We start from the raw sequence: 13,895 nt of genomic DNA, 5'->3' as shown, positions 1-13,895 counted from the left end.
GGCTCAGGTCATGATCTCCCAGTTCGTGAACTCGAGCCCCACCACAAGCTCTGTACTGACAGCTGGGAGCCTGGAGCCTGCTTCAGATTCTGTGTCTCCCTCTCTCTCTGCCCTCCCCGCTTGTGCTCTGTCTCTCTCTCTCTCAAAAATAAACACTAAAAAAAATTTAAAAAGATTCTGTAATTATGACCAGTAATGTAGTAATTACCAGTAATGTAATATGGTGCTCACGACGTGGCCATTGACACCCCATGGGCTAGTTTGGTACTCGTGCTTCCTCTCACTTTACAGCCACCTCTGCTGGTTCCCCACCCTCAGCCAGCTTCTCCTGCATTGTGCAGCTCTATTCTTTCTAGAACACAGTGCTTTTTGAAGCCCCCATCCTCCATTCTCTAAGGGCTGATTCAATCTCATGTTCTCCTCTGTGCTCCGTCTTTAATAAGGTATTTCTAATAAAATCTAACTCATTTTTGTACCTCTGCTTCCCCCAGCGTCTTACTTATAGTGCCTTGTCTACTGTGGCTGTCCAATAATTTTTAAAGATTAAATTAAATAGGGAGGCTCTTGGGACTGAAAGTAGCAAAGAGAAGATTTCCATCACCAAGAGTACATTGTGAAAAGGAGAATCGATGTAGTTAGAAGCCCATATGTGCTAGGTATCAGATGAGAAGTCATGGGACGTTATGGTAAGAAGGGACCCGTGAGATCATCTGGGTCTGCTCTCTTCCTCTCATATTTTGACGCAGAGGGGGACCGGCTGGGGAGCACGCGGCTGGTCAGTGGCTGCACCCCATGGGCAGTTCCCTTATATGGCCGCCAAAAATTGTTAAAAAATAGAGCCAATATAAGTTTGATTTGAAGACACGATTTCAGGATAGGGAGTTTCCTGTGAGAGTTTTTGAGAGTGACCTTTTGTACTTTTTTTGTTGAAGGAATTCTAGTGTAGACTTTGTTAAGTCATCATGGCTGGATTCTGCTGGTGTCTTCTGGGACGGGCTATTACCATGTGCATCGCTTAATGATTTGTTGTTCCGGCAGGCTCAGTAAAGCACTTAGGGGATTAGCGTTCTGCAGCTGGAATAAATAACAAGGCGCAGTGCCCATTCCCATGTCGGCGCGTCCGCCTCCAGTAACGACATTGCAGTGAAAGGCAATCACTAAACAGCGGTGGACAGCATGAAACAGGCTGCTGGAGATTTAGGGGCCTGCCTTGTCCCAAACCAGAGAGCTACAGAGCGAATCAGCGACAAGGTTAAAAACAAAACAAAACAAAAAACAGAGTGAGCAATAAAACAGTTTCAGGAGTATTATTAGCGTATGGCATGTATTTTATCCTTGAATGCACTCTGCAAAATCTGTGACCTCGAGAATCGAGTGAATAAAATGCCCCATTTTTTCTTTATCTTGCCACCGATTTTGGATTTGCTGGGATCTTGCCACTGTTCACTCCCCTGCCTTTCCGCCCGGCAGTATCAGAGGCGTGGCAAGTGTTTAGGAGTAGACGATGGAGATGAGCCAGAGGATTTGCCGGGAGCAGGTGTTGTCCCACGCGGTGGGGCCGCACACTTGCTCAGGGCGCTGGTGTCTCGGGGCCTTCTGACAGTCCCTGCTACTTCTCTGCAGCTCTTGGCCCAAAGGCACTGAAGTATCTGGTTGTGTGATGACTTATTCCGCCTGCGAGGGCCGTGTCTCACACCTTCGTCTCCAGCTTCTCTTGTTGCGTCTCCCACCTGGGAGGGGCGAAAGTATTTGTTGACTCGGGTCGAGGGTGCACGAGGGCCCCGCAGCTCTGCCTCCTGGACTTACGGGTAAACACAGGCAGGAGTGTCGAGGTAGCACCGGCTGCTGGGAGGAATTCCTGGGGGCAGCAACCGGTTCTCCCGCTTCTGACTGTGGGATTTGGGGCAGCTCACATGACCTCTCTGCGCCTTGGTTTTCCTGCTCTGTGAAATGGGAAATGCATTTTCAGTCTCCTAGAATCGTGAAGGTTAGATGAGCTAACCCAGGTACTGGGGAGTCCAGGCAATGGGGTAAATCCGTGAAATGCACACGAAATGTACACAGCTGGTAGTAGTTAGGTGCTGACTCCGTCGTTTAGCTGAGGAGAGATGGTTTGAGTTGTTTGTTTCTCCTTCCATGCAGCTTTTGGACTGCTTTGGGATTCCTGTGTTGATGGCGCTCTCGTGGTTTGTTCTTTATGCAAGATACAGAGTGGTCCACTTGATTGCTGTAGCTGTCTGTCTGCTGGGCGTGGGGACGATGGTCGGTGCCGACATACTCGCAGGGAGAGAAGACAATTCAGGTGAGGCTGTGCTACTTTGTTTCTGGTTCCATCCCAGAAAAAAATTTTGATTGTATTTTTGCTTTTTTTTAAAAAAATTTTTAATTTATTTATTTTGAGAGAGAGAATGGGAGTAGGGGGCAGGGGCAGAGGGAGAGGAGAGAGAAACCCACGCAGGCCCCATGCTCCGTGAGGAGCCCAACGCGGGGCTCGATCCCACAGCCCTGGGATCATGACCTGAGCCAAAACCAAGAGCCGGACTCTAAACTGAGCCACCCAGGCGCCTCGTGTTTTTGCTTTTATATTGCAAAGATATATGGTAAAAGACAGAAAACGTGTCTTGGTTATAAACTGTCTTTTAAGTTTTTTATTTTGAGATCTATTTGCTTCTGCTGTTGTAACCACTTCCACAAAGCAGCTTTTTTTTTTTTTTAATGTTTATTTATTTTTGAGAGAGAGAGAGAGCGAGCGAGTGAGCACGAGCAGGGTAGGGGCAGAGAGAGGGGGAGACACAGAATCTGAAGCAGGCTCCAGGCTCTGAGCTGTCAGCACAGAGCCTGACGTGGGGCTCGAACCCATAAACTTGAGATCATGACCTGAGCCAAGTCGGACACTTAACCGACTGAGCCACCCAGGTGCCCCTGCAAAGCAGTTTTTTATGTTCTTACCTGTGCACGGTGCTCGTGCCTTTTTGTCACAATAAATAGTTTTGTTTCGTCTCATGAGAGAGACAGTTGTTGATATATTTACAATTAATCTTCGGGCCCATACATTGAGATTAGTTTACTGGAAAAGCTACCGTAGATTGTTGGGTTTTTTTATCAAAAGGAAGTTTCATGTCCACTGGATGACTGACCTCTTTTTCAGTGGCTCCATGGATGAGAACATGTGGACGTGGACATGCTTTGGGCCAAAGTTCAGGCAATTGATGGTATAAAATCTAAATACGGTGTCGAATTCACCCAACCTCCGAGTGACTTTATTGTGCCCTTTGAGAGAAGATAACCTTGACTGGGTAGCTTCCTTCCCTGTAGTTTTCAGTTAATCCCCTGCCATAAATTCCATCAATTTCTCTGTCATAGAATCATTTCCTGAGGCCTTACGTTATGGCTCCATTTTCTGATCTTATAGTCTCCTGAGGGGTTGAACTGTGAGAAAAATCACGGCAGAATTGTGCCAGAAATTGAGGAGAAGAAGGGTCCTTAAACTTTTAGAAATCAGGGTTTGTCCTTCCATAAAGACTTACTTAAACGAACGTGAACCAGATAAACTGCTGGAAGCAAGCCAGCGAGGGTCCCCTATATTGACACTGTGTTGTGTTTTGTGCCTTGTCTTCCTGCAGGTAGTGACGTGCTGATTGGTGACATCTTGGTCCTTCTTGGAGCTTCTCTCTATGCTGTTTCTAATGTGTGTGAAGAGTATATCGTGAAGAAGCTGAGCAGGCAGGAGTTTTTAGGAATGGTGGGCCTATTTGGAACCATTATCAGTGGCATACAGCTGTAAGAGTCTAAAATTTCCCTTAAAAACCAAAGAAGTAGGGGCGCCTGGGTGGCTCAGTCAGTTGAGCGTCCGACTTCGGCCCAGGTCATGATCTCACGCTTCGTGAGTTCGAGCCTCGCGTCGGGTTCTGTGCTGACAGCCTGGAGCCCGCCTCGGATTCTGTGTCTCCCTCTCTCTCTGTCCCTCCCCAGCTCATGTTCCCCCTCTGTCTCTGTCAAAAATAAACTAAACAAAAAAACAAACAAACAAAAAAAACCCAAAGAAGCACATTTATCATACATGATCACTTTCTAGCTACTACTGTTCATTGTTGATTTGGCCCAGATTCCGATTTGAAATCGGTGACTTGCTAACTATCTATGAGGAGACTCTTTTGTTTTGTTTTGTTTTTTGTTTATTTTTATGTGTTTTGAGAGAGAGAGAGCAAGCAGGTAGGGAGGGACAGAGAGAGTGGGGGGGGGGGGGAGAGAGAGAGAGAATCCCAAGCAGGCTCTGCACTGTCAGCACAGAGGCCAGTGTGGGGCTTGAACTCAAGACTGTGAGATCATGACCTGAGCCGAAACCAAGAGCTGGATGCTTAACCAACTGAGCCACCCAGCACCCCTAGAAGATTCTAGAAATGGCAAAAAATATGCCTAATTTTCTTTCTTTTTTTTAGATGTTTTTAATTATTTTTGAGACAGAGAGAGACAGAGCATGAGCAGAGGAGGGGCAGAGAGTGGGGGAGACACAGTATCTAAAGCAGACTCCAGGCTCTGAGCTGTCAGCACAGAGCCTGACGTGGGGCTCGAACTCACACACTGCGAGATCGTGACCTGAGCCGAAGTCGGACGCTTAACTGACTGAGCCACCCAGGCGCCCCTATGCCTCATTTTCTTACGTGTGCATGATGCTTGGGATTTCTGCTTACAGTGTGGTTGGGGCATTACCAAGAAAGACTGTTTTTCAATGATTTCCAGAAACTATTATCTCCCTATTCAAATGGAAGACACACTGTCATGTTTTCCTTCTATAGCTGACCACTATTTGAAAACTGCTTCTACAGTCATAAAACATGTTTATGGGCCCCTTTGATTTTATTCTATGTCATTTTTTTTTTTTTAATTTTTTTTTTTTAACATTTATTTATTTTTGAGACAGAGAGAGACAGAGCATGAACGGGGGAGGGGCAGAGGGAGAGGGAGACACAGAATCGGAAGCAGGCTCCAGGCTCTGAGCCATCAGCCCAGAGCCTGACGCGGGGCTCAAACTCACGGACCGCGAGATCGTGACCCGAGCCGAAGTCGGACGCTCAACCGACTGAGCCACCCAGGCGCCCCTCTATGTCATTTTTATTAAACATACTTACCAAAATTTAAAAATCAATGTAATCCTCAAAAAAGAATCAACATAATTCTTCACCTTAGCTGATGTATAGCAACTAAAATGCTTATAAACAAGTGAAAATGAGTAAGATCTCACTGTGACCTCTTGTTTTAATCTTAGATCGATCGTTGAATGTAAGGATATTGCCAGCATTCAGTGGGACTGGAAAATCGGTATGTTCATAAATGTTCATCCTTTTTTTGGTCAGTATCCTTTTCCTCTAAGTGACAAAAACACGCATCAAGAAATAAATACCTTCATTTACATAATATTTAGTCATTTTTGTAAAATCACAGAGTAATTCAGTACACAGAGGGCTCCAGTGGTCTACAGGGAGCTTTCCGTGAGAACTTGTAAATGAACCTTCCACAGGAGTTAATTCTTAACCTTAACCTTCAGGAATAGCTTTGCTGTCCTAGGAATTCTGAGCAAGACTGACCTTCGGTCACACTCCCTGTCAATTAGATCTGTATCACGAGTCCTCAAAGCTCTTGTGAAGGTTGTCTGCTTGATGTAATTTGTGAAACATTAACCCGAATCATCTGATGGCACGTAATCACCCACCACCTTCCTTTGCTTCTCTTTGGTATTCCTGGGCACCTGCACTAATCAATAATGTAGAAGAAAACAGTGGTGAAACAGGAAAGACTCCAACCTTATTTAATGATGGGTGGAAAGAAGTTATAAGCAGTACGTAAAATGCCGTGTTCATTTGCCGGGCTTGGATAATTTAGTTCAGTTAAATAACTTCGATTGCTGGGGTGTGAGTGGGTGTGTGTGGGTGTGTGTCGGGTATGGGGGTGAGATTGAAGAGGCGTTTGCAAAGCTAAATAGTGAGCACCCACACTGTCCAATAGAGGATGGTTATACTGTGCTTTCTGGGAACACTGAATTTAATGAGATGAACAAAAGATAATGGGTGTTTCTTCTTGATCGTTATTCTGCTTTTATTGACCTTTTATCACAAGATCTCTCTGCCTGGGGCGGCTGGAGCTGTTGAACCAGTCCCACCGTGAGCAAGTTTCTGTGCCCTTCCCCCTCTGACACCCTGTTGGAGTTTTGAAGTCCTTCCTCTATGTCATGTCTTATTATTATATTTTTCCTGAGAGCTTTCTATGCCTCATTGGCAATGCTGAGTGTTAACAAGAGACTTTGTAGATAGTATGTTAAACAGTTAGGGAATTTTATACGGCAGCCAAGCCTTCAGAGTGTCTTTGACTTCTGATTTCTTCCTGTGATATTCGATATTCCACTTTTGTGTCCCCCCACAGCCCTGCTGTTTGTGGCGTTTGCCCTCTGTATGTTTTGCCTGTACAGCTTTATGCCGCTGGTGATTCAGGTCACTAGTGCCACTTCTGTGAACTTGGGCATCCTGACAGCCGACCTCTACAGTCTTTTCTTTGGACTCTTTCTGTTTGGCTATAAGGTAAGCAAATAGGAACACTTGTTTGGTCTAAAAGAAGTAACGGGTTGCTTTAATATTTTAGATACAGAATTAAACCTCATTTTTGGGGCAAGAATTCACTGACAGGGGCGCCTGGGTGGCTCAGTCGGTTAAGCGTCCGACTTCGGCTCAGGTCATGATCTCACCATTCATGAGTTTGAGCCCCGCGTCGGGCTCTGTGCTGACAGCTCAGGGCCTGGAACCTGCTTCCGATTCTGTGTCTCCCTCTCTCTCTGCCCCTCTCCTGCTTGTGCTCGGTCTGTTTCTCTCGCAAAAAGTGAATCAACATAAAAAAAAAAGAATTTCACTGGAAAGTCCCCCTGCGCTCCAGGCAAGTAGCATCTTATTAGTATTATAAGAAGACTTTTGATGTTACAGACTTCTGAAAGGGTCTTGGGTACCCTCAAAGGTCTTGGGAGCTTGAGAACTGCTGCATCAGAAACCCGTCTTTCTTTAGTTGTACCTTCAGTAGATGCCTATTGACAAGCTTGCCATCACAGCAAGCGATTTGAACAAATAGTTAGAATGTTGGCTCTTGCTTGATAATTTTAGTTTCATTTGGGAACAACAACTACAGTCCTTTGTCCTTGTAGAATTTTGTATCCAGGCAGAAATTGCTTGGCACAGATTTACACTATTCCCAGGAATTGGCTGTGAACTCACAAAGCCTAGTTCCGTGCGTTCTCAGAAATTTCTGCTTAAAGAAGCATAAACCATTTTTGCCCTGCAAGGTTACATGTAATAGGAGCTAGCTGTTATCTTTACAATCTTGCTGGTTAAGGTATTCCTGAACTAAAACTGAAAGGGTATTTATAGCTTCTTGGCAGCATCATTAAAAAATAACATGTCAAAATGAATCAGAGAAGTGATCTAACAAGCCTAGATTTTTTTTTTTTTAATGAGAACAATTGCTAAGGGCTACAAAGTAGGCCTTCAAAGTGAGTGAGTTGTTGGGGAGGGAGGCAAGAAAGTTTGATGCTGTGCTTGCATTTCACATAGCTACCACTAGGAGGTGATGGTGTTTCTGTCTTGCAGTTAAACTTAGCAGTTGGCAGGTTATGTGTTACATACAACTTCACTCACCTGTACTTTTTTCTTTTTAGTAAGTAAAATTTTCTAAGTAAAATAATACCCAAGTGGGAAGGAAGAAGTAAGGTTAAAGAAATAAAAGCTTTGAAGTGAAAATACACCTGCCACTACTTATTATAAGCTCCCTTCATGCAGATATTTCCTCTTTCACTGCTCTTAACTTTATATGAAAAAGCCATTTTTTTGACCACATACCTTTAAATTGTTATTCTCAGAATTGGAGCATGCAGACTTTAAAATTCCTTCCCAGTTCTTTTGCTGTATGTTTCTTTGTCCCTGCATGTCTAGCAGCTCACTCTTAGATCAGACTTGGTTGTTTTGGTCAAAGGCTGTTTTGAGGCTTGTAGAGCAAAGAGCAGATCTGCTGTGATCTTCAGAGTAAATTACAGAGGTGGAAAACCATTCAGAGCTTCAAGAAGATACCTAGTGTAGAACCGGTTTTTAAAGACAGGATTATAAGCCCAATATACTACCACTTTTTTACAATTGTAGTATCTAAAATAATGTTGGCTCTGATTTTTTATTAAAAAATTTTTTTAATGTTTATTTTTGAGAGAGGGCAGCAGAGAGAGACAGAACATGAGTGGGGGAGGGGCAGAGAGAGAGGGAGACACAGAATAGCAAGCAGGCTCCAGGCTCTCAGCTGTCAGCACAGAGCTCGACACGGGGCCCAGACCCACAAACCATGAGATCACGATCTGGGCTGAGGTTGTATGCTTAACCAGCTGAGCCCCAGGTGCCCCACTTTGGCTCTGATTTTTTAAAAAATCAGAGAGTTGAAAAAGTTTAAAAATTTTGCCTCCTCTGGAATTGATCTTGAGTAAATACTTACCGACCAGAGGAGCTACAAGAAACTTCCTGCATAGATCCAGATACAAAGGGTAGAATTCAAAGTAAGAAAAAAGGTGAAGGTAAGAGCCTCTAATTCAGGAAACCCCGTTTCCTCAGAGTCTCTCCCCTCTAAGAGAAGTGTCTCCATTTGATCACCTGCTTCTTAAAAGGAAAAGTTATTTTTTCTTCTAAACATTTAAAACCACCAAACCAAAGAGGACATGTTTTGACCAAGTTATGTAGATTTACCCACAAGTAACAGTGAACATTTTATAGGCGAACATAAGTACTGGCTTTATAACACTGACTTTAAACGTTTAGGGTACTCTAAATAGCTTTAACTTTCCCTAATATACTCTGAATATTTTCTCCCCAACAAATATTTATTAAATACCAGCTGTGTGTTGAGGATCGTGCTGAGTATTGATCCCAGAACTAAAGCCAGGTTCTGCTGTTCAGCCTGACATCAACACTGACTTTGCATCATTGTCATTGACTTTGAAGGCTTCCGCACTTTGCCGAGGGCTGTGGCTGTTCCATTCCTTAAAGAGTTCTAAAGTCTCAAGGGGAAGAAGTAATCGAGAGCCTTTAAAAAATTAACGTGTGGAAACCAATGGTGACTGGCAGAAGCCCACTGCTGGAGATGAGCAGCAATGCTCTTAATGCTCATTTCACACCCCTGGTTAGTTCCTCCTTCCCCCTTTGGGAGTGTATCTAGATTCTTTCTCCTCATCTCCTTTCCCAACCTGTTGTGTTTTCTGATTGTTTTTGTTTGTCACCCCCTTATTAGAACTCTTTTTAGACATTAGAACTCTTTGGGGTACACTATGAAATCTCAGCTAGTTTAAAAATATTTATTGGCTTGAGCAAATAGCACACCCCATTCTTAACTTTAAAATCAGGTTAGCAGGACCATTCATAAGTTGAGTTCGCTTGTTGCAAGGGAAAAAAATGGTCCTAGGCACTTCATTACACATAAATCGTGCTGCCTAGTTTCCCTAAGTTTTACTGCACCATCCTTGGTCAGTCTTTAGCTTTTCTCTTTCTGTGTTTTATCTTTGGTGCTGTTAAAAACAATGTTAATTTCCTTAATACTTGACGTTTTGTATGGATCCTCAACTCCAATGAGAGTGAATATACAGAGTGCATATTTATTTAAACTTTGGGGGTATGTCAGGCCATTTTTGGTAAGAATACACAGTGAATTAGTGTTGTGTCTTCACTGCATTTTGCTCTGGGTAGTTGTTTTCCTAAACAGAGAGGGGCAGGTTGGAGAAAGCCACCAGGAACTCCATGTCTCGGTGGTGTGTCTGTCAGAACGGGTTCTTGCTGTAATCAGTCCTTCTGGGAGCAGAGAGGGCAGGGGATTCCTCCTGTAGGGGCTCCCTTCCCTGTGCTTGTCTACCTGCACTTTACAGCAGTGACTTCTTTGGGTTGGAGGCGTTGCTGAGAAATGGTCTTTCGAGCTCTAAAAATCTGAATCTGCTCAGTCCACCATAAATTTGATTATGTAACACTTGCCTGCAGGGACAAGATAATTTATTATATTTTAACAAAGTGGATTTTATTTCATTTTTTAAAGTTTATTTTTATTTATTTTTGAGAGAGAGATAAAGGATGAGCAGGGGCGGGGCAGAGAGCAAGGGAGACACAGAATCGGAAGCAGGCTCCAGGCTCTGAGCTATTAATACAAAGCCTGATGTGGGGCTTGAACCCATAAACCATGAGGTCGTGACCTGAGCCGAAATCAAGAGTCAGACGCTTAACTGACCGAGCCACCCAGGTGCCCCCAAAATGGATTTCACCACATTCTCACACATGAAGGGTTGTTGAGAACTTGTCACATCTGTACATCCACATTGTATCTTAGGTCCTATCTTCCTCTGTTTCACATCAGTATTATAAATTGTGCTTATGGTCTGAAATTGACTCTCTCATGGTGTCCAGGCTGACTTTCGATTCTCTCCACTGAGTGGGACTGGTTGCAAGGTGGGAGTACAGCTGGGTTATCACAGAGCGAGGCAAAATTTCCATTCTCTAGAGATCCAAGTGTCCCCTTGGCTGAGGCACCAGCTGCTGTGGCCAGAGTGTCGCGGCCGGCGCGACAAACACCGAGGTCAGGGTCCTGAGGGTAGGGGAATGCAAGAAAAAAAGAGAGAAGAGAAAGTTTGGGAACAGGAGGGTTCCCTGGGCTGATGGCCCAAGTGACGGCTTTATTGTTGCTGTACACAATCTTTTATAACCAGACTCTTATGGGTTAGGTCATTCTAAGAATAAACAGGTTTCACATAATCGCTGCCCACCAAAACATTTAGTTCTGTGTTTCTTGTGCATTTTCTAGACAGGTCACAAGACCTTGTTGATAAGATCGCTAGCAAAACACAATTCCCATGTTTGTTTCTATCTGACTCGGGGTAGAAAAAGGGAGGTAGCATTACTGCCAACACCTGCAGACCACAGGCTTCAGGAATTAACTTTCTCAGCCTTGACAAGGCTTTCGTATGCCCTTGAGAGGGGGGGGAATGGGAGGGGGAACCACCGGGTTGGCTTGAGTCAACAGGGAACGTTGCTCGACCCGGTCTCAGCCTGGCGCCGGGGCCCGGCCTCCCACGTGAATGGGAGGGGGGACCACCGGGTTGGCTTGAGTCAACGGGGAACATTGCTCGACCCGGTCTCAGCCTGGCACCGGGTCCCGGCCCCCCACGCCAGAGTGCGTACGATCACCGGCATCCGTACTGGAGGGTTTGGGGCATGAGCGAGTGTCTCCTTAGGCAACTTTCAGGAAAAAAGGATTGTGAGAGGGTCACCCTGAAAGCACAGTTGGCAAAGGGCGGCAGCCATCGTGTGTTTGTCGGAGACCACGACCCGTAGCCTGTTCTCCTCCTAGTTTTCGGGGCTCTACCTCCTGTCCTTCACCGTCATCATGGTGGGGTTCGTCCTCTACTGCTCCACCCCCACGCGCACAGCCGAGCCGGCAGAGAGCAGCGTGCCGCCCATCACCAGCATCGGAATTGACAACCTAGGACTGAAGCTCGAGGAGAACCTGCAGGAGACCCCCTCGGCCGCCTTGTAGCTGGACAAGAAGGGGCGCACACGCCTGAGGCTTCCTGGGAAGCCGGGAGCCGTCGCCGGGGGCAAGCAGAGCCCGCTGAGCACCGAGGGGACACTTGGAAAATTGGTAGGTGGGGAGTGAGCCCCGTAGCATTGGACTGGATCCAGTGGTTAAATTTTACAAAGGAATACAAAATAATATATCAAAAGTAGAACTATGAAAATAGAACAGAAGACAGGGTGGCTGGGATCGTGTCTCTGTTTGAGAACCAATACCTGTTAGTGTCAGGGAGACAAGCTGTGTCCCCGTACTGGGGTCTCGGAGGCACAGGTGGGAGAGCATTGCGGGGAGACAACCAGGCACGATCCAGCCTCAGGACAGGGCCTGAAAGTGGGCTGTCCAGCGGGGCTGGGCAGTCAGAAGTTGGGGGAGTCGGTGTGGTTTGGGGTCGGTTTCCACAGTTAGAGGCTTCTGGGTTTTGTCTCGTTGAGACAATCGTTGTCCACAAGCCTTGTGGCCTTTATACCACAGTGAGGTCTGGTGATTGCATATGGCGGCATGGGTGGGGTAGCCCTTGAGAAATCCCGAGATACAAGTGTGAGTATCATAGATGTAGGAAAGAAGGGTCCATACAGTAGACTGAGGAACCCTCTCTCCGTTGTTCAAAGAGGGTGCCACACTACTTCTCACCAAGTGTTTGTAACGTGCCATGAGACATCATCTATCACTATGCCACTTTACAAAAACTGTGTATGTAAACTTTTTTCTAATGTAATAAAGAAATTGAGGGTAAACGTTCATGTTATTAAAAGATTTTGATGTCATGGAAATACATTCACTGTGTGGTTTCTTTGATTAACCAGTTCCCCTTTTGGATTTTAAATGACTTTATTAGGGGCACCTGGGTGGCTCAGTCTGTTGAGCGTCTGACTTCGGCTCGGGTCATGATCTCACCGTCAGTGGGTTTGAGCCCCGCGTCGGTCTCTGTGCTGACAGCTCAGAGCCTGGAGCCTGCTTCGGATTCTGTCTCCCTCTCTCTCTGCCACTCCCCCACTCACGCTCTGTTCTCTGTGTCTCTCCAAAATGAGTAAATGTTAAAATTTTTTTTAATAACTTTATATATTCCAGATTTCTCCATATCTAACATTTTAGGATCATGTCTTTCTGTAAGGTGGCAGACCTGTCTGGGGCTGTGTTGGGATGGAGGGAAGTTCAGAGTGAACCCACAGATCATTATTTGCCAGAATAATCTTTTTAAAATTGAATTATCTTAATTAAATTTTTTTTAAATATGTATTTTTAAAATTTATTTATTTATTTTGAGAGAGCGAGTGCAAATGGAGAAGGGAGAGAGAATCCCAAGGCAGCTCTGTAGCACTACCGTAGAGCCCGACATGGGGCTTGAACCTGTGAACCTCAAGATCATGACCTGAGCCAAAGTCAGATGCTTAACTGACTGAGCCACCCAGACACCTCTAATTTTTTTTTTTTTTTTTTTTTTTTTTTACTTTTTTGAGTGAAATAAACTTTTATTCTCTGCAGCTGATTAAAACTAATGGTTGGTTTTTGCTCTGTACCATTCACAGCTACCAATGAGTGGACAAGTTTAGGTTACAGTGTTTGGCCCTTTGGGGAAGACTTTCAGTTTGATTAGTACATTATTTCTTAAAATGTCCTTCTTTGGGGGGTGCCTGGGTGGCTCAGTCGGTTAAGCATCTGACTCTCGATTTCGGCTCACGTTATGATATCGCGGGTTGTGGGTTCGAGCCCTGCATCAGACTCAGCGCTGACAGCATGGAGCCTGCTTGGATTCTCTCTGTCTCTCTCTCTCTCTCTCTCTCTCTCTGTCTCTCAAAATAAGTAAATAAACAGGGTCGCCTGGGTGGCTCAGTCGGTTGAGCGTCTGACTTCAGCTCAGGTCATGATCTCGCAGTTTGTGAGTTCAAGCCCCGTGTCGGGCTCTGTGCTAACAGCTCAGAGTCTGGAGCCTGCTTCAGATTCTGTGTCTCCCTCTCTCTGCCCCTTCCCCACTCATGCTCTGTCTGTCTCTCTTTCTCTGTCAAAAATAAATAAACTTTTTTAAAAAATAAGTAAACATAAAAAAAACTTTTTAAAATATCTTGCTTTGGCATAAACCTGTATGTAGGGACAGTGAAATGGAGAATCTCTGGTGACAGCATCCCACGTGTCTGTTAAGGTTTAGCTCAACTGTCCTCTCTTTCTCTGAAGCCTTCTTCAGGCCATCCAGGCCGGGCCTCTGCTCCTGTAGGCTACCGGGGCCCTTGTTCATATCTTCTTGTAGCACTCACTGAGCGCTTGCTGTTTACCTGCCC

General features: G+C 45.2%; 1 protein-coding gene across 6 annotated transcripts in view; it reads left to right on the top strand.

Annotated features, from left to right (window-relative positions):
* Positions 1-12,392, top strand: part of SLC35F2 (solute carrier family 35 member F2) — a 101,466-nt gene extending 89,074 nt beyond the window's left edge. For 4 of the 6 annotated variants that reach the window (XM_042907342.1, XM_042907341.1, XM_042907340.1 and 1 more), the window contains 5 exons: positions 2,143-2,302; positions 3,624-3,780; positions 5,267-5,319; positions 6,418-6,572; positions 11,398-12,392. In XM_042907342.1, the coding sequence (XP_042763276.1) occupies positions 2,143-2,302; positions 3,624-3,780; positions 5,267-5,319; positions 6,418-6,572; positions 11,398-11,583 (711 nt within the window). In that variant the 3' untranslated portion in view covers positions 11,584-12,392. The other 2 variants (XM_042907345.1, XM_042907344.1) reach the window with 2 other exon arrangements.
* Positions 12,393-13,895: the final 1,503 nt, after the last annotated feature.

This window comes from Panthera leo, chromosome D1 (assembly GCF_018350215.1).
Source record: "Panthera leo isolate Ple1 chromosome D1, P.leo_Ple1_pat1.1, whole genome shotgun sequence".
Classification (NCBI taxonomy): Eukaryota; Metazoa; Chordata; class Mammalia; order Carnivora; family Felidae; genus Panthera; species Panthera leo.
This window is presented reverse-complemented; position numbering and strand designations above follow the sequence as displayed.